This window comes from Leucoraja erinacea, chromosome 9 (assembly GCF_028641065.1).
Source record: "Leucoraja erinacea ecotype New England chromosome 9, Leri_hhj_1, whole genome shotgun sequence".
NCBI lineage: Eukaryota > Metazoa > Chordata > Chondrichthyes > Rajiformes > Rajidae > Leucoraja > Leucoraja erinaceus.
In genome coordinates, this window is record NC_073385.1 from 37879795 (window position 1) to 37903006 (window position 23212).

Below are 23212 nucleotides of genomic sequence, written 5' to 3' on the forward strand. Positions count from 1 at the left end.
CTCCAGCAGGAGCAAAGAGTACAACAACCCACAACTCGAACATTCACCCATCTTTCCAGGTTGAGCAGAGTCCTGTCCTATTTGCACAGGAACTCGGTTTCCAATGAAGACAGCTGGGCTCAGACATTCATTAGCCTGGGCCTGTCTGCCTGCTTAGCTTTGGGTCAGGAGGCTGAAACAATAGGAGCACCTGCCTATCTGGTGAAGTTTCAATTAGTAAGGATGCTAACATCATGATTTCAGGTCAACTGGATTAAAGTCATGTTTGACTGCTTCTTGCTGGTAGAGATCCTTATCAAAGTAAAAGTAATTGCTTCATTGCAGTATAGTGATGATTACAATGCAAGTGTGGCCCATGGCATAGCTGTTGTATTATTCTAGGCAATGATAAGCATAGCCATCAAAGGAAAATACATTTCTATCTTGGTAGGATTCTTCCGTTTGTCTTTAAGGACTTACAATGGCACTGTCAAAATAGGGAGCCTTCACACACCTTCCACATTGAAGAGGTCTAAGCATGGTCTTTAAATCATTAAAGACCTTCTAGAAATAACAAAGCATTTCTATGCATCGTGTCCTGTATTCACTATCTTTTCTGAGTCACTTCCACTCGTAACGTGCTGCCAGTATGACCAGAGAAACACCCATTGAATGAGTTGCTCAATAGTTTCATACTTTTCTCCAAGGGTTGCCACCCTGTCCTGGTGGAGAAGCGTATATGTGCCGAAGATCCTGAGAGCTAAACTGACTGGAGCAAAGCCCTGGATGGGTCACCCATAGCGAGCAGATCGAGGGGGAGGTTCCTGACAAACCCCGAACCAAGAAAAAGCCCTCAACTGTGGAATGACTGGAGGCTAGTGGCTAGCCAGTAGGCGGAACACCACAATGGCTGTTATGGAGGAAGAAGGCTTTGAATCCAGATCTGTCACTGTCAAGGAATATGTGGTGGCTGTCCGTGTACCAATCTCCCTATGATAAAACGTCACACACAAGCTTCCAGCTGGAGGGACATACCACCTGCAAAGTCTGTGGCTCCAGGAATGGCCTCTTTAACCATCTCAAGACCACAGAAAGAACCCACCAGGGCAATCATACCCAACTTCGAGTGATTGTTAATGATGAGTTACATGCTGCACCAAACAAAGTTTGTGTAGGAAGGAACTGCAGATGCTGATTTAAATCGAAGATAGTCACAAAATACTGGAGCAACTCAGCGGGACAGGCAGCATCTCTGGAGAGAAGGAATGGAGAGACATTTCGGGTCGAGACCCTTCTTCAGATTGATGTCAGAGGAGTCGGAAGTACATAGATAAGGAAGTGTATGGGTGTGAAAACAGGACAAAGGGAATGAAGATCAAGGAAAAAGTAGAATAGATCATTGTTAGTTGGGAGAAGCTAACAACAAAGTAACAAAAATAAAATATAGTCAGAGACAGTAAGACCAGTCGTGGAACTGAGGAGGAGGGAAAGCAAGGGTTACTTGAAGTTAGAGAGGTCAATGTTTAAACTGCTGTGGTATAAGCTGCCCATGTGAAATATGAGGTGATGTTCCTCCAATTTGCACTAGACCTCACTCTAACAATGGAGGAGGCCCAGTACAGAAAGGTCAGTGTGGGAATGGGAGGGGGAGTTAAATTAAAGGGTTTAGCAACCTGGAGATCACGTAGGTTTAGGTGGACTGAGTGGAAGTGTTCAGCAAAACGATCGCTGAACCTGCACTTGGTTTCGCCGCCAAATACATATTGTTCGAACACATAATCTGGGGATTCTGACAGATGTTTCAATAATATGTAGCCAGTTTTGGAGTTGCCTTACAAGGTGTCCTGATATTGTCAGGTTGGTCCTTTAAATCACAACTGACTTAAAACATATTATGTTCTTTTCTTTCTTGTGTCTGTCAGTAATAGTCATTTTCTGGAGCTAAGAGCTCCCATTTTATTGCACAATGACTGATGCATTTGATATGCTTTTGATACTGGGGAAAAAACTGGATGTGTTAACTTGGACCATAACTCAAAAACGTAGTCCAATTTCGTGATTGGCACGATTTCACTTGGAAATGACCACTGGCGTGATTTATTTCGGATAAAAATTATTTTTAAGTTTTGTTGTACTGAAAAAAAAGTGCTATTGAATCCAATCCCTAGACATATGCATTTCCGATCTTTACACATATTTGTTGGCGTTTAATCCCTAAAATTGGATTCTTTATCAGCCAGTCTTACTAAACAGGCTTTTGTTTGTTGCTATGTGTGCATTGGCTCACGTACTGTATGTCTGCATTTTTAAGATCCATAGTACATGACTAACCACTGAGCAGGTTTGAGTGGGAGCCGAGCAGATGTTTAAAGTGAAATGCATGAATGAAATCAGTTTATCTTTATTCACTTCAGTAATTTTTTTAATATTTCCTGTTTAGGGAGAAAAGCAGCAACTGAATATTTTAAGTACTATTTTGCTTTGGTGCAAAATACACGAACTGTGCTTTGTAAAACAAACATACATTTTTCTTCAATGATACTATGTCTGTTTTTTGATACATTCTGCTTTGAATAATTGAGGTTAGTAATGAGGCAGAACGGTTTCCTGGCCAAATAGAAAGCAACAACTAAACAATGTAGCAATTTTTGATGATAAATGTCTCGCAAAGACTTTAAAATTACAATTTATTTGGAAATGATATATGAATTAAATGTTTTGTTTGGTATAGTTTAACATGAGCGAAATACAATTTTATGTTCCTTTTTAAGACACTTAGTAAATCACTTTAAAAGAATGGAAGCACCATTCTTTTAAAGTTTAACTGTTCTAAACAATTGAATTATATAATCTATAAGCATCCCTTATGTACAAAATTAAAGGCTGATGTAAAATTGCATGAGACAAGTAAAAACTTGTGCGTTCATAAAATTAAAACTGATAAATTATAATAATATTATAAAAACAAATATGTTTGATGCAATGAAAGCAGAAAGTGCTGGAAGCACTCAGCAAGACAGTCAGCATCTGTGGACAGAACATTAGGAGGCAAACGATCCTTCGTTAGAATTGTGAAAGAGAAACAAAACAAGTTGGTTTCAAGTAATGTAGAGCATGGTTGAGATAGAACAAAGGGTATATCTCTGTTTGTGTGAGGGTAGAGCTGCCATGGTGATAAACTGCTGATAAAAGCACGTGTAGATATACACCAGACACAGTATGTGATTTAAGTAATCTTTAATCAGCACTGAGACTTTAACAACATAAAGGATGGTTGGTTGTCAGTACATCCTAGCTGCTCGAACCAAAGATCTTAGAGCAGAGCAAGATAGGCCACTCCTGCGAAATACAATGGGCTGACGTGTAGTACGCTATGGAGGGGATCCTGGGCATTTTTCCCCGCCCATTTTAGTAACCGGAGCCTACCTGACCCGACCCGACTCGCAGTGTAATCAATGTTGCGGGGCAACAGTTTGTGTGTGTGATTATAGGGTTAGATTCATAATTCTGTCAGTTCATACTTCTTGTCAAGAATAAAATTTGACTCTGGTAATTGTCTTTTTTAATGTTTTTTAAATCATTTCTTTTTAAATGGCTCACAAGCAGTGTTTGAGTTGATTTTGTAGTAACCGGAACCGACCCGACTCGCAGGGTAATTGACATTGCGGGGGAAGTTTTTGTGTGTGATATAGGGTTAGATTCATAATTCTGTTAGTTCATAATTCTGTTAATTCTTGTTAAAGAATAAAATGTTTATAAACACACATACATGAATGTGATATAAATGTATATAATCATATAACACACACAATTATATTTCTTCTGATCCAATGATGAACTTTATTTCAGACTAGACAAGGGACATTAAATAAGAAACATTGTAAACCTCCCCGCAACTTCACACACATTAGACCTTATCCCCACCCAGGCACTCCCTCGCCTGCCCCCACACTACAATGTCTCGCCCCCTCCTATGCCCCTCTCCCGCTGCCCCGTGCCGCGCACCCCCTCTCCCCGCTGCCCCGGGCCGCGCACTCCCTCTCCCCGGGCCACACACTCCCTCTCCCCGGGCCGCACACTCCCTCTCCCCGGGCCGCGCACACCCATGAGCGTACTACATGTTTGCGTGAGAGTAACCCATCGTGCTCTGCTATAAGATCTTTGGCTCGAACTGAACTGTGCTGGAAGCAAGTGTTAGTATAAGTGTTACAGTGGTGTGGAGTTAGTGATGCTGGCTTATGTGTGATTGGTTGACATGCATCATCAATCTACATCCTGCCCCCTAAAGACTAAGTGTAGAAGGGCACCCATGCCATGGAGTTAAATATACTTGCCATATCTGTCTGGTGGTCTACTAACATGGCCCGAGCGTGTGTGGACCAAACCCTCCCCTCCCTCTCCTGAAAGGTGATACGGAGAGCCTGGAGGTGAGAATGGCGCGGGAGAGGCTTGTGGTGACCAAAAGGGGAAGCATGCAGGAGGTGAGGCCCCTTGGTTAGTGGAGACCCAGGGACGTGGAGGGGTGTGAGGCATGCGGGGACGGGTGGGAGACATGACAAAAGGTGGCTGGAAGTGGAGCGGCGGAGCATAGGGACCAGCTGGGGGTGGACGTGGCTCCCGCACAGCAAGCAGGTGTTGTCGACTTCTCCGGTATAACGCTCCCTCACAGTCCACAAGGTAAGATCGTGGTTCGTCAGCCAGGTTAACAACAGTGCCCAGACAGGAATGTCCAGTTGAGGTTTGTAGACGGACGACCTGGCCCGGCAGTAGAGGCTTAAGTGGTCTGCTGGATCTGTCGTATGACCGTTTCTGGATGTCATGCTTCTCTTGGAGACGTTTTTGGACGGTGGCAGTCTTTCGACAAGAAGAGGCCATCATAAAGCAAAATAAAAACTCACAAAAATGATAAAAGAAACCCGATATACAGTAGGATCAAACCACTTCTGACACCAAAATTAACGAGCCACCGATCAAGGACAGCTCCACTCTACATGCTTACAGAGGGTAGGTACTGGTTCCTCTGTGTAAAACCACCTTGGAATGTGTACTGGAAAAAAACACTTTGCGTCTGCATGTCGGGCAGCAAGTCGGGCCCGTGGGAAGAATTCGGCCGACTCCAAGTCTAATCTCAATTTTTTGCAACGAGACAATAATAGTCGCACTCCTCAATACCAGCTAGAATCCGCCCCCGAACATAGCCCAATTAACTTGTAAGAGGATCCGACTGTTTACTCGTTACAGCATGCTACTGTTAAGAATTCTGATCCCACTTCTGACACCATGTAGATATACACCAGACACAGTATGTGATTTAAGTTCATCTTTAATCAGCACTGAGACTTTAACAGCATAAAGGATGGTTAGTTGTCAGTACATCCTAGCTGCTCGAACTGAACTTTGCTGGAAGCAAGTGTTATTATAAGTGTTACAGTGGGGTGGAGTTAGTGATGCTGGCTTGTGTGTGGAGAACCAGTGGATGTGTTATATCTGGACTTTCAGAAGGCTATCGACAAGGTCCCACATAAGAGATTAGTATGCAAACTTAAAGCACACAGTATTGGGGGTTCAGTATTGATGTGGATACAGAACAGACTGGCAGACAGGAAGCAAAGAGTAGGAGTAAACGGGTCCTTTTCAGAATGGCAGGCAGTGACTAGTGGCAAGTCTCAGTGCTGGGAGTGCTGGGAGGGGGGGGAGGGGGGGGGGGGGAGGATGGGGGGGGGGGGGGGGGAAAGGGGGGGGGGGGAGAGGAGGGAAGAGCGGTTAGGGGGGGTGAGGTTAGAGGGAGGAGGGGTAGTTAGAGGAGGGGTGGTTAGTGTGTGTGTGATGCGGCAGGCCACTCCCCTGAATTCCATAGAGCTGCCGACAGCTTTCGTGCATGAGACGCGCATCATTCATTTCCAGATCATTCTGAACGCGTGACGCACGGTTTGCATTTCGCTCTCTCTGTCTCTCCCCCTCTCTCTCTCTCCCCATCTCTCTCTCTCTCCATCTCTCTCTCTCTCCCTCTCTCTGTCTCTCCTGCTCTCCCCCTCTCTCTCTCCCCCCTCTCTCCCCTTCCTCTCCCCCCCCCCCCTGCCTCCCCAACCCTCCCTCCCCTAAACCCCCTCCCCCCTCCTCTTCCCTCCACCCCATGCCCTCCCCACCTTTTACCCCATAACCACCCTATCCACCGATTCATAACCCCAACTCGCAGGCGCATCTAGAGAGGGGGGGGGGGGTAGACAGAAAGAGAGGGGCAGAGACAGAAGGGCAAGAGAGAGGGAGAGGGGTGTGGAGGGGAGGAGGAGAGGATGGGTGGGTGAGGGGGGGAGAGTGGGGGAGGAGGGGAGAGGGAGATGGGGAGAGAGTTGGGAGGGGGAGGGGAGGGAAGGGAGAGAGAGGGGGATGGGTGGGGGAGGGGAGGAGCGTGGGGAGGGTGAAGGGGAAACAGGGGTAGGGGGGGGGGGTGGTTGAAGGGGGGAGGGGGAGAGCATGGGGTGAGGGGGGTAGAGAGGGGTGGGGGGAAGGGGGTAGGGGAGAGGGGAGGGGGAAGGGGAGAGAGGGTGGGGAGGGGGAGGGGGGGGGGGGGAGAGGGAGGGGGGGAGGGGGGAGGAGGAGAGAGGGGGAGGGGAGAGGTGGAGGGGAGAGAGGAGGGGAGAGAGAGGAGGGGAGAGAGAGAGGGAGGGGGAGAGAGAGAGAGAGAGCGAGAGAGGGAGAGAGAGAGAGGGGGAGAGAGAGAGAGAGAGAGAGAGAGAGAGGGGGAGAGAGAGGGGGGGGGGAGGGGGGGAAAGGCACAGGGGTGGAAGGGGGGGGGAGGGGGAGAGATCTCCCATCCCTGTCCCATTGTGATATCATATGTAAATGAGATCCATTGTGATTGTTCATCGGTGAGATGGCACTCATGCAGCAGTTTGGTTTTAGTGGGACCACGTGAAGGTTCCAATCTCCCACACCTGTCCCATTGTGATGGCGTATGTAAATGAGATCCATTGTGATTGGACATCTGTGAGGTGGCACTGTGACTCATGCAGCAGTTTGATTTTAATTTTTTTAAATGTTTTATTCAAAATCTGGGGAAATAATTGACGAAATCTAGAGAGGAGTGGATTTCTGAACATAAATTCCTATCGAAATTGTAAAATTCTCCACGTTTTTGCGTCTGGTTTTCGAGGATATACGTTTCAAAGGCAAAACGTATATCCTTGAAGATATACATTTCAAAGGCACACCTACACACACACACAGTATATGTTAAAAGTATATAGATATGATATACTAGACCAAGGGGGACCCATTGGTCAATGCGCGGTTGCGGGTTAGGGAGGGGGGCAGCCTGCGGCGTTACACACACTAACCAGCCCCACCCCACCCCACACACACACTAACCACCCTCACACACAAACCACCCCCCTTGATATTATATTAATATTATTCATTGGCTCCTTTTACCCCATCCCCGCCCTATCCACTGACGCACAACCCCCACCTCGCAGGCGCATCTAGAGAGGGAGGGGGTAGGTTCATGGGTCACTCTCACAGGAGGAGACCGCTACACACTGACCCTGGCAGACCCTGCCGTCAATTAGCTCCCCCCCCTGCACACGGGTCATGATTGGTGAGAATGTAGGTAAAAGGGGCTTCTGGAATAAACCTGACACATGATGTCTGGCTCAGCTAAATGTCGTTTGTTCTTTGCTTTCTGTAGATTCAGTAACCTTCCACTTACTCACAAAATGTATGACAATAAAAGTGACACGGTGTCAGTCGAAGAAGTAAAACTCAACGTCCCAACTCTTTTTACAACCAACACGAGAGCGTGGTTTTCAATACTAGAAGCTGAATTTCACTCCCTCAATGTCATGAGCCAAAGGACAAAATGTGGGTTCCTTGCAGCTCATCTTCCAGAGCCGATTGCATGGGAAGTAGAGGACGTGCTCCTTAATCCTGAAGAAATGACGCCATGCGCCGTGCTTAAATCCGCTATCTTAGAGCGAACACAACGTGTATAATAAAACTCCATGGACTTCATTTCTTGTTTTGGCCATCAAATTTAGTTCTAGGAGGTCTTCCAGTGCTAATTTAATGCCAGGCAAGTGAGCTGCAAAAGGCTTTAGACATATGACACGATCGGACCATCTTATTTCAGACACACCATGAAGAGAACAACCAATAAGGTTTTGTAGTAATTTCCATGTGATGCCTGATCTTTTGAATAGGCTTAGCCAAGCTGGCGATCATAGTTATCATCATTAGGCCACAAAAGTTCTATAGATGAACTGTTGCAATAATGTATAATATAGGTTACAGTTAATACATTTGTTATGTTAGTTATACGGCAGTGACAACAGGCACCAGAAAGCAGCAGTATTTTGTTGGATAGCAACACAGAAAAATATTGGGTAACTCAAAAGGAATAAATGCCATTTTTATGATGCGTTTCTGTGCAGACTTGCTGCCTTTTTGCTCCTCCTACTACCTTTTGTCTTTATCCGAGCCTAAATCCTATTGACCTGACTTATTTTGGGGTAATCAAAGGCTACTATGCTAAGTTGCAAGGTGAAATGACCATCGCCATACAGCCCACCCTATGTGTCAAACAGGCACTTGGAATTGTCGGTAGTAAAACAGACATTTTAAAAAGGCCAGTACTGTCAAGTCTGGCGTGGAATATTCGGTGTCTTATGAGTAAAATTCCAAATTCCATAAAACATGCCTACTGGTGAGGAAAAGTAACATACCTCCTAATTGTCTATTTCGTCATGTAGTGTCGAAAATCTGTGATCCCCAGTCACTACACCATTCTACCGATGTGAATCCCACGCTTGGTACTAAACTAGCTGTCTGCATCAAACACGATTACAAATTCTGCCTTCATGCCAGAAGTAAAATCCCAAATCCCTCGGTTTCACACACTTGGCTACCCCGCCGGGCAAATATTGGCCTACTTCTTTGGGTTAAATATTTACAGAGGTCCATGTCTACCTACGTGCCATGATGGCATGACGGCTAAGACGAGTGGCCACGCATCAGCTGATCGCATGTTTGGCAACTGTTTTTGACTTGAGACTCAAAGGCAACATTTTAATTTTTCATTAATGCATTTATAGGCAGTATTTCATCTAAAAAAAGCACGTAACGTAGTATTTGACCATTATATATAATATGCATGCGTAGGTATTATTATATCGCATTAGGGTACATCAATACTTTGCAGACATTCCGGACAAAATTGAACAAAAGTGGGCCTGGGTACGATGTACTCCCTGCACCCCCCCTCTCTCATAGTTGCTGCAGCTACTCAGGCCAACACCGACACGGCGAACGCTTGCAATGGCCTACGTGCCTGCTGATCACCAACTTTGCACACATGCTTTGGTCCGACACAATGCCGTCCGCTGACCTCTTCAGCCAGCATACGATGGCCCTAACCAAGTCATCCAATGCCTACCCAAAAGTTTTGTGATCTACTGGAAGGGAAAAACTGACACCGTATCTGTCGACAGATTAAAGCCAGCATACGTTGAGAACAAACCGACTATCTCACCCATCGAACCGGCAAAGTCATAAGACCCCAACACTTCCTATCAAAGACCTCCCACACTGCAGTACCAAACAAGATCAGGCCGTAAAATCTACCCGCCAGATCAGTACGGGGCAGAACAAAGCCAGGCGGTTGCCACCTTGCATGACTCAGTGGCTGAGGGGGGAACTGTGGCACCTTCACACCCTCGCTGGTTTTGCATACAGCCAGTTACAGCTGGCGACTCGCCAGCAGCCTCACAAGGTCAGCCACAAGAGCTCAATAACAACTCCAAGGTCAGACGCACTAATAAGCAAGTTTGGTATACCGACTGCGTGTACCCAGGTCAAAGGTTACTATGCATAAACATTGCTGGAAAGCAGTAGAGCTGTGTACATATACACCTTTATTTCTTCCGTTTTTTCCAGCTTTGATTCTTCTAGGTAGGAAAATACTGCTTTCAAACTATGACTTTTATTGTTCTTTTGTTAAAAGCTAAGATTATTTTGTCATTTTTATTGCTTTATGCTTTGGTGAGTGAGCGAGATCGTGCTCGTTCATGGTCGAGATTGGGCCCGGGTCTGCGGGCATTGTTGAATTGAAATTCTCATCCCCGTCTCTTCCCGGGTGTCCCGTCCCTATCCGGGGGCGGCCGGTGGTGTTGCGCCAGGCTTGCAGCCGGCGCAGGAAGACAACTGATTTGCTGCAACACTTTGTGTGTATCCCCGTTGATGGCTGGTGCTTGGCTTTCGCCGGCGCCGGGGGTGTTGGCTGGTGGCCGCTGGTGCTGGCTGTGGGCCTGGGTCGGCTGGTGTCGTCAGTCTGGGTCTGTCGGTTGGCCCGGTGGGACAGGCGGAGTTGGGCTGGGGTTGGTGCTTCTTCTCCGTGCTGGCTGTGGGCCTTGGGTCGCTGGTGTAATCGGTCCGGGGCTGTCGGTTGGCCCGGTGGCACAGGCAGAGTTGAGCTGGAATTGCCGCTTCTTCTCCACGCTGGCTGTGGGCCTTGGGTCGCTGATGTCGTTGATCCGAGGTCGCCCCGGACTTCTCTGGTTGCTCCCCGGATGGGGATGGGACACTTGGGGGGGGGGGGGGTCCAGTGGCGGTTCGGCAGCGCTTGCGGAGCCGGGGACCTGGGTTCGATCCCGGCTGCGGATGAGGCGCGGCTCTGTGTGTGCGCTCTCCCGTCTCCCACTCGCTTCTGCCCTCTCTCACTGTTATACCCCGCTCTCCCGCTACCTGTTCCTTTGGAGGGGATGAGGAGTTGACCACTTATGGGAGTCTCTCTGGAATCAAGAATTTCATTGCTCATTCGTATTCATAGATGAGGCTGAAGAATCCCATTGCCTTGAAATTAGCAGAATAGTGAAATTCGACTCAGAAACTACTTTCGTTGTGTTCCAGTCTGGAATACATTAATTTTCCTATAATGTGACCACATGGCACCCCCGTTCCTCAGATTAAATATATTTTTACACATAAACTATGAATAAAGATAAGAATTTATACAGTTTCTTCAGCCAGCGCTTCATTTGCTTTTTCTTTATGGTGAATTACCTTTGACAAATCCCATGATTCCTTGCGTTTTTCTGAATACCGAACTCGCTTATTGGCCTTATCTACACACGGGTTATGATTGGTGAGAATGTAGGTAGAAGGGGCTTCTGGAATAAACGTGACACAAGGTGTCTGGCTCAGCTAAGTGTTTGTTCTTTGCTTTCTGTTGTGGGATTCAGTAGATCCTAGAGGGATATGAATCACGTGCAGGCAGAGGAGATTAGTTAACTTGGCATCATGTTTGGTACGGACACTGGTCCAAAGCCTGTGTTCCCGTTGTGGCGGCTCCTAAGGGTCGTCCCATTATACTGCCGAACCCCTCGGCACAGGAGTGGTGCAGTCCGGAGGCGGTCCTTAGCCGGAGGGTATAAAAGGCAGGGTTTGGGTGCCATCTTTCCCTGGTTTCGTCTTCCCCTGAACCGGGAGGAAATAAAGTATAGTGCTTCTCAAACTGCGGACTACTTGCCTCATTTTGAGACCCACGCACTACATTGGTGACCCCGACGTGATGATAGCCGTCTTGGGTACGTCATCCGGGTGAACCGGGATCTGGTTATAACCCCGCACCAGATCCACTTTTGAAAAAAATGTGGCCCCAGCCAAATGGGCCGTGAAGTCCTGGATGTGGGGTACGGGGTATCGATCCGCTGTTGTTGCAGCGTTCAGCCGTCGGTAATCCCCACAAGGTCGCCAGCCCCCACTTGACTTAGGGACCATGTGGAGTGGGGACGCCCAAGGGCTGCTCGAAGGGCGGACGATCCCCAAGGCCTCCATCGTGCGGAATTCCCGCCGTGCCAGACGCAGTTTATCTGGTGGCAGTCGTCGTGCTCGTGCATGGAGGGGTGGGCCGGTAGTCGGGATATAATGTACAACTCCGTGGCTGGGGGTTGCTGAATGAAACTGCGGAGTGAGAATGTCCGGGAACGCAGCCAAGATTCGTGAGTATCGGGAGTCCACGGACGCCAGTGGCCGTCCCACCGGTTGACCCAAGCGCAACGTGATCGGCTCCATTGTAGTGGCGTGGACCAAACGCTGACGCCCGACGTCCACCATGAGGGAACGCGTCCGGAGAAAATCGGCCCCGAGCAACGGTTGGGAGCCGTCGGCGCCGGAGCAGCAGGAAACGCCCTCCTCCACCCTTCAACGCCTTCGCGAGCGAGTTGGCAGGCTCGCACCCGTCCCGACATCCCGCCATGGGACATTTCGCCCACACGTGCCAATGGCCCTCACGGACTGCCCATACGTCTTCCTGCGCCGTGATGCCCACCGGACGCCACTTCAGAGGCCGTACGAGGGCCTGTTCCGGGTGCTGGAACACGGGCAGTCGACTTTTGTCCTGGATATGGGGGGCCGGCCGGAGGCCGTGTCGATAGACCGTTTAAAGCCGGCGCACCTGGACATTGACCAGCCGGTGCTGGTTGCTCAACCTCGGCCCCGAGGGCGTCCCCCCTCACGACTCCCTCCACCTGTCACTCCACCTGTCCTCCCGCCGGCCCCTCGACCTGTCCCTCCACCTACGCCCCCGCAAGCCCCGGGATCTGCTGACTTCCGCACGCGGGCCGGCCGGGTCGTGCGCCCGCCGGTGCCTTTTGTGCCTCTGGTTCTGGGGGGGGGGTCCTGTGGCGGCTCCTAAGGGTCGTCCCATTATACTGCCGAACCCCTCGGCACAGGAGTGGTGCAGTCCGGAGGCGGTCCTTAGCCGGAGGGTATAAAAGGCAGGGTTTGGGTGCCATCTTTCCCTGGTTTCGTCTTCCCCTGAACCGGGAGGAAATAAAGTATAGTGCTTCTCAAACTGCGGACTACTTGCCTCATTTTGAGACCCACGCACTACACCGTGCTTATTTTTATGTCACATGCCATCCTGATTTGAACAGCTATCACCATGCCTTCTTCTAGGTATGTTGCAAAGCCTACCTGAAGCGTCGCTGAAAATCTGTCCCAGCCCGTGTGCGCGATTTTGGCGACGTTTAGAGGGGGGCGGGTTTAAAACGCTATTTTCTCTAGGCTGTTTCAATCGAAGATGTTCAGCCTAGTTCATTATTAACGAAAAATCGCTGGAAGACCCCGTCGCAAAAGCTATTATTCGTTTTAAAGGCCTTGTATAATAGTTATCGTAGTTTAAAAATCAATCTCTAAACCCGCGACCACCGTCAGCCGTCAGGATCGCATAGAGCAGACAACAGAAGGTAGGCAGTTTATTTTTACATTAAAAAGGGCTTCTTAAGATCCCTTTATACAAAGTTTAATATTGCGAGTAGCTCATTTTGGCCCCATTATATCCCGCAGTATTTTTCTGGGCATTTGAGGGCACAAATCCACTGCAATGTGAATGTTCTAAACCAGCGCGTTCATAGGAACCCACTAGAAAGCTGATTTAAAATGGACTTTAATTTACAGCAATTGAACACTAAATTCCTTCCATTTGGCCTATAAATTAATGCAAATGAGATTTAAAAATCATGTTTTATGGTTAATTATTTATGAATATTATTTGGACACTTAGGCTATTTAAAAATGTTAATCATTTATTAAGAAATGGATAGATGTTTAGATCTAGTAATTGACGTTTGAAATTAGCTACACTTGGGTAACTAACTAATTATATGTTTTTATTTCAGGTCATCCAAGTAAGATTATTTTATATTTGTTTCAGAATGGTTCAATCTACGATAACTGAAAATTTCATTCAGTTCTCTTAATTTTTAAGAAGGTTATGGGCTTTTGACTGCACACGATCACAGCTTTTTTGTTATGTCCATAGAAAATCAAATGCTTATTTCCAAGTATGAAAATGGCCATAACTTTTTAAATACTTGAGATATGAAAGTGAATTAGGTGTCAAATTAAACTTCTTTTTATGCTTTATCTGATGGGATAAATTACAGACTTGACTTTTTAAATCTCAAAATTTTGTAACATTGCTACTTCTTCCTATTTGGGTCAGATTCAGGGAATCTCATCTTAACAACACCCTGGGAGTAGTTTCATCCCCATATTTTAGCAGTTTAAGATTACGATTGTTCATCACCTTTTCATGACAATCCGAGATGGACAATAACCCACAATCTAGCCAGTGACTTCACAACCCAACCCGTACATGAGTTTTAAAAAGTGCAACTACTCATTTCCCAAAATAAGTTAGTCACATGGCTACGAGTATAAATAAGAACAACTTGGGCGCTGTAATACATTTTTTGATATGTATGTCACTGAGGATGTATTCTCCAATAAGCTTGAAAACTCGATGAAATCGCTGTCTGCAGCGGGAATGCAGAAATGATTTTGAAACCTTCAGACCAATGAAAAAACTGATAAGAAAAACGTTTCGAAAGTGCGTGCACATACAGTGAAGCATTAGCCGCACAATGTGCTGGACTTTATAACCAGCAGACAGGAACAGTTAAATATGATGACAGGGTTCGAGGATTGTAAAAAGCAGCAGCAACGGGGCGGACGCGTGCAGGAGCGGCTGGGATCCGACAACAGTTCGCGGCACCCGGAGATGGAAGCGGCCGCGTGCACGCGCACTAGCTCCAGGACCGGGAAGGCAGCACAGGGTCGAGATTGTTCGAAGACCGAGACGAATCTACCCGAATTTTGCGTGTTGGACCCTTCGCTCCCTTTGCTAGACAGGGGGAGCGGACCCGCACAAAGCGAACGAGTGGGCGATAGGGAGCGAACAACTTTATCCGAGACTTGTTATCATGCCCCAGAAGTGAAAGGCATGGAGAAGCAACCCGACGCCGCAGCTCACGACGCGGGCGGCACTAGCCGACTGAAGCGGTTGGTCGGGGATCCACAGAGCGGCACAAGGAGGCTTAAGCGGTTCGCGCCAGGTGACGGGGTTCTGCAGCCCGAGCGTGAGCGCGCGGGGCGCTCGGGGACTGCTGACAGTTGGCGAGACCCCTGCGCTCGACCGTTCGGCGAGCCCGACAGCCGCGAGGGCGAGAGCGAGAGCGCGTCCCCGACTGATTGCGAGTGCGCGGAGCCGCCGCGAAAACGCCTATGTTCTCGAGCAGTCAATAAACATGCGGACATGCTGTCCGACACGTACCGCACGAACTCACCACATGTCAGCACGATTCCACCGATGCCAACCCAAATACCAACACCACATGCAGATTCTTCTTTGGACCCCGTGAATAAACTTTTTACAGAGAGTTCAGAAAGTGACAAACTGGAAAACGATGGAGATATCGAGGATGAATTACCAAAATGTTCCAAGGAAACGTCGAATATCCAAGCACAATGTGATTCATGGGTGGTATCTGATACCCTGAATAAACACCGTTGCCCTAAAACGACGAGCAATAAGAGAATCGGTTTATCAAGGCTGGTGTTAGAGCATATAGTACCTTGTATGAATCAGTACGGCGTATGCTTTGTGGATAACTTCTTGGGGCACAAAATTGGTGACAAAATTTTGGAAGAAGTCATCGCTCTTCATCAGAGTGGCAATTTTGAGGATGGAGTGCTGGCAGGTCAGAGTACAAGTTCAGATAAAGAATTAACTGCTTCAACCAATAAAACTATTCGTGGAGACAAAATAACGTGGGTGCAGGGGACGGAAACCGGCTGTGCGTCCATTGGCCAACTCCTACAGAGAATGGATAAACTTATCTTGCATGCAGATGGGAAACTTGGACATTACAAAATTAGAGGAAGACACAAGGTTAGTAGCAAAAATTAAATTACGTGTAGATAAAATTAAATGTATATGGGTTGGTTTGTAAATTTGCGCCCAACAAATTTTATGGTACACAAAAAAGCTGGAGAAACTCAGCGGGTGCAGCAGCATCTCTGGAGCGAAGGAAATAGGCAACTTTTGGGCCGAAACCCTTCTTCAGACTGATCGGGGGTGGGTGGGGACAAGAAAGGGAAAAGGAGGAGGAGCCCGAAGGCTGGGGGATGGGGAGGAGACAGCAGGGGGACTGAGGAAGGGGAGGAGACAGCAAGGACTAACAAAATTGGGAGAATTCGATGTTCATGACCCCAGGATGCAGACTCCCCAAACGGAATATGAGGTGCTGTTCCTCCAATTTCCGGTGCTGCTCGCTGTGGCCATGGAGGAGACCCAGGACAGAGAGGTCGGAGACGGAGTGGGAGGGGGAGTTGAAGTGCTGAGCCACCAGGAGGTCAGCTTGGTTATTGCGGACCGAGCGGAGGTGTTCGGCGAAACGATCGCCCAACCTCCGCTTGGTCTCACCGATATAGATCTGCTGACATCTAGAGCAGCGGACGCAATAGATGAGGTTGGAAGAAATGCAGGTAAACCTCTGTCGCACCTGGAACGATTGCTTGGGTCCTTGAACGGAGTCGAGGGGGGACAATGGGGTCAGTCAGCGAGGAGGAGGAGCGCTGACAAGATACAGCGGGATATAGATCAGCTACAAAAATGGGCAGAGAAATGGAAGATGGAGTTTAATCCGTGTAAGTGTGAGGTGCTGCAGGAGAAAGTATAACATGTAGCAATGTTACAAAATTTTGAGATTTTAAAAATCAAGTCTAATTTATCCCATCAGATAAAGCATAAAAGTTTAATTTGTCACCTAATTCACTTTCATATCTTCAGTATTAAAAAAAGTTATGACCATTTTCATACTCGGAAATTAGCATCTTGTTCCCTATTGCTTTTCCATTGACTTAACACAAAAGCTGTGATCGTGGACAGTCAAATGGCCATAACTTTCTTAAAAATTAAGAGAACTAAAATAAATTTTCAGTTATTATAGATTGAAGCATTCTGAAACAAACATGAAACAATCTTACTTAGATGACTTGAAATTAAAGCATATAATTAGTTAGTTATCTAATTGTAGCTAATTACAAAATTCAATTACAAGATCTAAACATCCATCAATTTCTTAAGAATAGATTAACATTTTTTAATTGCCTAAATGTCCAAATAACATTCACACAAGAATTCATAATATAACATAATTTTAAAATCTCATTGTCATGGATTTATAGGCCAAATGGAAGGAATTTAATGTTTAATACCTGTAAATAAATGGCCATTTAAATCTTGCGAGTGGGTTTTTCTGGAATGCGACCATTTGGAACGTTGCGGTTTGCAGTGGTTTAGACCCCCATATCGGCATGAAAAACACTGCCGGTTGGTATGGGCACTAAATCACCGTTTCGTAACTTAAAATGTGAACTAAAGGCATCTTAAGGACCACTTTTATACATAAAAATAAACAGCTTTCTTTTACCTGTCACCTACATGAAATCCGTCCCCGTTGTCGGCGTTGACGGTTTTAGAAGCTGATTTTAAAATGACTCCAGCGCTGAACGAGTCGGGCGATTAAAAACAAAAATACACAGAACGTCCGTCGGGACGATTCTTCAGCAAAAGCTTGCACTCCAACCAAATATAATCCAGGACAAGGTAGGAAATAAAATGCGATTTAACCCCGCCCCCCCTCAAAGGCGCCAAAATCGTGCACACGGCCAGTGGCAGAATTGCAGCGCCGCTGAAGGTAAGTATTGTAACATACCTATAACATGGGTTGCGGAACTGACGGGGGTAGCTGGGGGCTGCAGCCCCTCCACTTTTTTGGCGAGACATGCTTCATAACCCGAAATTATCCATCCCACAGGCGTATTTTTCGCTTCTTTTGAGGACATCCAACATCCAGAATCTCAGAACAAGTGCACAGTGAGCGCGGCAAAACCAAAGATCATAGAGCTGAGCTCCGCGACCAGCCGTGGTGGAAACCAAAACCCTCCCTCCCCTCAGCTCAACAGCCAATCACACCGCGGTTCACAGTCGAGATATGGGGCAGTGAACGAAGCGCTGTAATAAGCCGCCGAGCGGAAGGGAAGGAGGGTGGGCACCAAGAGAGAGTCGGCCCCGAGAGGGAGAGAGAGAGAGAGGGGAGGGGGGAATGGGGGATATATCCCCCCCACTTTTTGAATTGGGGGATGGCTTGTATTATCCCCCAGTTTTTGGAGGTCGAGCAACAACAAAAAATAATAATTGTGCCAGCACTCCCTCCTCTTCCTTTTCACCCTCCTTCTTCAATCCCTAGAGAGGGAGGGGGGTAGAGAGTGAGGGGTGGTAAAGTGGTAGGGGTGGTAGAGAGGGAGGGGACGGTAGAGAGGGAGGGCGGTAGAGAGAGGGGGCAGAGAGGGGGGGGGGGGGGTGGGGGTAGAGAGGGAGGGGGGGATGGGGTAGAGAGGATGATGGGGTAGAGAGGGAGAGGAAAGGGGTAGAGAGGGAGAGGGGGATGGGGGTTAGAGAGGGAGAGGGAGGGGTAGAGAGGGAGAGGAAGGGGGGAGAGGGGATGAGGGGGAGGGATGGAAAGGAAGGGGGGTGGTGAGGGAGGAGGTAGAGAGAGGGAGGAGGGAGAGAGGGAGGGTGGAGAGAGGGGGGGGAAAGAGGGGGAGGGGGTAGAGAGGGAGAGGGAGGGATAGAGAGGGAGAGGGAGGGGAGTAGAGATGGAGGGTAGAGGGAGGGGATGGCGTAGAGAGGGAGAGGGGCAGAGAAGGGTAGAGAGGGGTAGAGAGGGAGTGGGGAGGGAGGGTGGCAGAGTGGTTGAGTGGAAGGGAGGGTAGAGAGGAAGGGGGGTAGAGAGGAAGGGGGGGGGTAGAGAGGGTGGGAGTGAGGGTAAATAGGGAGGGGGCATCTCCCTTCTCCACCCCTCCCCCCCATCTCCCTTTACCACCCCACTCCCCACCCCATCTCCCTCCTCGTTATTTCCCTCATCTCTCCTCACTCCCATTCCCTGCCCCAGGTCCTACCCAGGTCATAGAGCAGCGCCAGGGCCTGGAACTCGGCCTGGTTCTCGTACTCGGCCCGGCCCTGGCTGTGGAGTTCAGCCGTCAGCTCGGCCGCTGCCTGGTCTATAGTGCAGGTTATGACCATCTCCAGACTCCAGCCATCAGATCGGCTGCAGCCTGGGCTATAGTGCAGGCTATGACTTCATCTCCAGGCTCGTCCCTGACCACTGACACAGGCTTGTCTTGGTTCCAGTGGCAGCTTCTTTATCGGCCCCAGTCATGGCTTGAGCACCAGGCACGGCTCCAGCCAGGGCCCACGGCTCCACCCTCACCACCAGGTGTCGGGCATTGGCGGTCACAGCCTCATCCCAAGCTCCGGGCACGGCTCTCACTCCAGCACGAGCACAGGCTCGGCTCCACCCTCGCCACCAGATGCCGGGTGCCAGCAACGGCCGCCACGTGAATGCGCTGGAGTGCCCCTCCCTCCCGGAGTGCCCCGTCCTGCCTTGCGAGAGCATTGTGACGTCACTCGAGGTTTTTTTTCCGAAACAAGTGAGTTTTCGGGCTGTTTTTAAAACTTTAAAGGATTATAAAGTTCGGAAATATAGGTGGGAATGCGACGGGAAGACATTTATCGCCTCCAGGGGAAAATGTGAGTAGAATGTGTGAAAATGAGAAGGCTGTGGTTAGCGTTTGGAAGGAAATAAGAATCAAGCAGATTGTGCCCATATGACACATACATATACATATACATACACACAAACAAGATGAGAGTTTTAGTTATATATTAGACCAAATGCAGACCCGTTGGGTCTGTTCCCGAACGTGTGGGTAGAGAGGGGGGGGGGGGGGGAGGAGAGGGAGGGAGGGGGGGTAGAGAGGGAGGGAGAGGGAGGGAGGGAGGAAGGGAGGGGGGAGAGGGGAGAGGGGGGAGGAAGGGGGGGTAGAGAGGAGGGGGAGATGGAGGGGGAAGGAGGGCGGGGGGAGGGGGAGGGGGGGCCAGGGAGGAGGGGGGGGGCCGAGGGGAGGGGGGGACACAGAGGGGGGTGGGGCTGAGAGGGGGTGCCTTTTCAAAGGCCTTGCGCGAGCGACGCGACTGGCAGCAGGAGGGAGGGGGTGGGACCTACCTCCAGGCTCCAGGCCCGGGGGGGATAGGAGAAGGGGGTGTGTAGATTAGGAGGAGGGGGAGAGGAGGAAGCGATCGGGCAGCCGAGCACGCATCAACCAAACGACATCAGCATCCTAAGTGCAGAGGTGTAACGAGGAGCGGATCTTGAGGTTGGGGAAGAGAGGTAAAGTGGGAGTGAAGGGGGAGGATTTGGGGGAGAGAGAGGTGGTGGGGGGAGGGGGGGGGTTGGAGCGGGCGGGCTGGAGTCGAGCTGCGGGAGGTGTGGCGCGAGCTTACTTGACATGGCGCAGGCAGCGGGGTGTGAGGGGGTGGAGGGGAGCCGGGCTGCCAAATGAAGAGGGAGAGAGAAGCGGCTTCTGACTCTGTAAACCCACAGCTGGAATGAGAGCGCAAGGCTTCACGAGCTGCGCCAACAGTGATGATAAGGTTCAGCGCGTGAGAAGTCGCCTTTAATCCCCAGCGGCGGGGGGGAGGGGCCTGGATAGGTCGGCATGTGGCATTGTGACGTCAAGCAGCTCGTGAGTCCGGTTGAGATTTTAAAATGAGTGAGTGAGGGGGGGAAGGATTTTATTAATAATGTGTACTTAAACGCGACAAAATTTAATGAAGAGTGAAACAGAGAATGTAAAGGTGAAATCTCTACCGAAATGGAAAAAATGACGAGATTTGAGGATGTGGTTTCGGCCGACCAAGGAATCAAAGGCAAAAAAAATATCTGAAAATATCTGAAAATGGACACACTGACATACACACACACACACACACACACACACACACACACACACACACACACACACACACACACACACACACACACACACACACACACACACACACACACACACACACACACACACACACACACACACACACACACACACACACACACAGTTTTAATATATAGATAGATATATCTAGATAGATATATCTATATTACTAAATCTCTGATCTTGACCGCTTTTGGCCGACTGCTGCGATTTCCGAGAGAACGCCGCCACCTACGGCCGTCATTTTTGGCCACCTCGCTCAGAGCCCCCCTTCGCCGTATGAGTGCGGAGGATTTTTTCCGTCGATGAAAAATTAGAGAGATATTAATGTTTTTACAAAATTCCCCATTCTCTCTGCTGCCCCCCGCTGGCGGCAGGGGGAGGGACTATAAAACCAGGAAGTGTCGTGCCTCATTCAGTCTCTGCCAGACCAGGAAGCAAGAAGGTCACGGCTCTCTGAGCTGCGAATAACACTGAACGCACGTCTACTCCACGGTGAGTCCCCACGATGCGGCTGTAAAGTGGCTGCAGCCCTTTTTAACAAGTTTGTGTTCACAAAATGAATTTTGGTTGTTGGGTGTCTGCAGCCCAATTGTTTGCCTCGCCTTTTTTAATAAGTTTGTGTTCACAAAATGAATTTTGGTTGTCGGGTTATTTGCGGCCCAATTGTTTGCCTCACCTTTTTTAACAAGTTTGTGTTCACAAAATGAATTTTGGTTGTCGGGCGTCTGCAGCCCAATTGTTTGCCTTGGCTTGGCTTGGCTTTTAAAATCGCTGCAACAATTGGATGCCTGCCCAAGCATCCATACGGCGCACAATGTCTATACTAGCCCTCTGGAAACCAGTACCTTCAGCCCGCAACAGCCATATTAGCGCAACAGACAGCCCCCCACAAAGGCGAGCAGTATTGGAATTGGTGGAGAGGTGGAATATTGCGTTGGTGACCAGCCGTCCCGTGTGATGCTGGGACCCAACGGGTCCCACTTAGGCTAGTATAGATATAGATTTGGATTGACACATGGATATGCAGATAATGGGGGTATTGATCACATATTTGCAGAGGGGTTTAGTTTAACTCGGCATCATGTTTGGCATGCACATTGTAGGCGGAAGGACCTGTTCCTGAGCTGTGCTGTTCTGTATCAATAAAATTAAATCCAGTGTGAAGGCATTGAATGACATCTTTTAAAATCAACAAATTCTGTTTCAATTATACAGTCATCATAATATAATAAAAGTGATATTATTTGGTCGGAGGGGGCACTGCAAGCCGGCAGCCCTGTCAGCAGCGTGTTAGTCTTTTCAACTTTTTTTTTTTTTTTTTGTGTGTTTTAATGTATGTGTTTTAATGTTTCTTTGTGTATCTTGTGGTGGTGTGGGGGGGGGGGGGGTAAGGGGGGAACCGTTTTGGTCGCCTCTTCCTTCAGCAGCGGGCGCAGCGCGGACTCTCGGTGTGGAGCGGGCGAGCCCTCGCTCGAGGGGAGCGCTCCGTTTCGCTGGCCCGCGGCAGCCTGAAGCCGCGGTCTGCAGAGCTCCTACCTGCGCGGCGTCCGCAGCCTGGGATCCCTTGTGGGGGACCCGGGGAGACGAAGAATCTCTGACTGCCGGCCCGCGGTCAACTTCTACCGGCCTGGACTTACCATCAGGAGCGGGGTCCCTCGCCGGGGATCCCTGGAGGGGAGCTTCGACTGCCGGCCCTGCGGTATGCGGTGCTTCTGGCTGCGGCGCGAACTTTAAATCTCCGACCGCCGGCCTGTGACCTACACCAACTTGAAGCCTCGGTCTCCGGTGGGGGAGGCACCGTTTCAGGTCTTTACCTGGACTTTTTACCTTGTCTGCACATCTGGACGCCCGCAGCAGCGGCTGCGGAGGGTTGAGGTCCTGACCAAGGGGGAAACTGGAGAAGGACTGGCCAATTTTTGTGCCTTCCACCACAGTGATGAATGCCGTGGTGGATGTTTGTGTTAAATTTTTAGTGTGTTTTTGTGTGTTCTTTTTCATTGTACCGCTGTTGGCAAATTAATTTGACTTGCACTTTATGTGCAATGTGACGAATAAAACTGATTGTATTGTATTTTGTATTATTGCATCACACTTTTGCCTATTAAATCTAATAAAATTATTTATTAGTTCCAGTGGACAGTTAATTGCCAAACCAGAAAACGTATGTAAACTATAAAGTTATCATACGAGACCCAAATCATACCCATTCCTCAACATGCAGAAGGCCCGTCAAGCATTGAATTGGTTTTAGCTCCTTCAACATGACATTCACATGTGAATTAAAGAGGGCGGCAATTTGTATGCTCATTTTATCTCTGCAATTTGATGTGCTATTCCAGGAACAAAACAATAGACAATAGGCACAGGAGTAGGCCATACGGCCCTTCGAGCCAGCACCGCCATTCAATGTGACCATGGCTGATCATCCCCAATCAGTATCCCGTTCCTGCCTTCTCCCCATATCCCCTGACTCCGCTATCTTTAAGAGCCCTATCTAGCTCTCTCTTAAAAGTATCCAGAGAACCGGCCTCCACCGCCCACACTCCCCAGTATT

At 48.8% G+C, this 23212-nt stretch overlaps 1 protein-coding gene across 1 annotated transcript in view; it reads left to right on the plus strand.

The window, feature by feature from the left end:
- Positions 1-14269: 14269 nt before the first annotated feature.
- egln3 (egl-9 family hypoxia-inducible factor 3) overlaps positions 14270-23212 on the plus strand; it is a 53611-nt gene continuing 44668 nt past the window's right edge. Inside the window, exon 1 of the mRNA XM_055640565.1 lies at positions 14270-15706. Coding sequence (XP_055496540.1) covers positions 14441-15706 — 1266 coding nt within the window. The 5' untranslated portion in view covers positions 14270-14440. The remainder of the gene's footprint in view (positions 15707-23212) is intronic.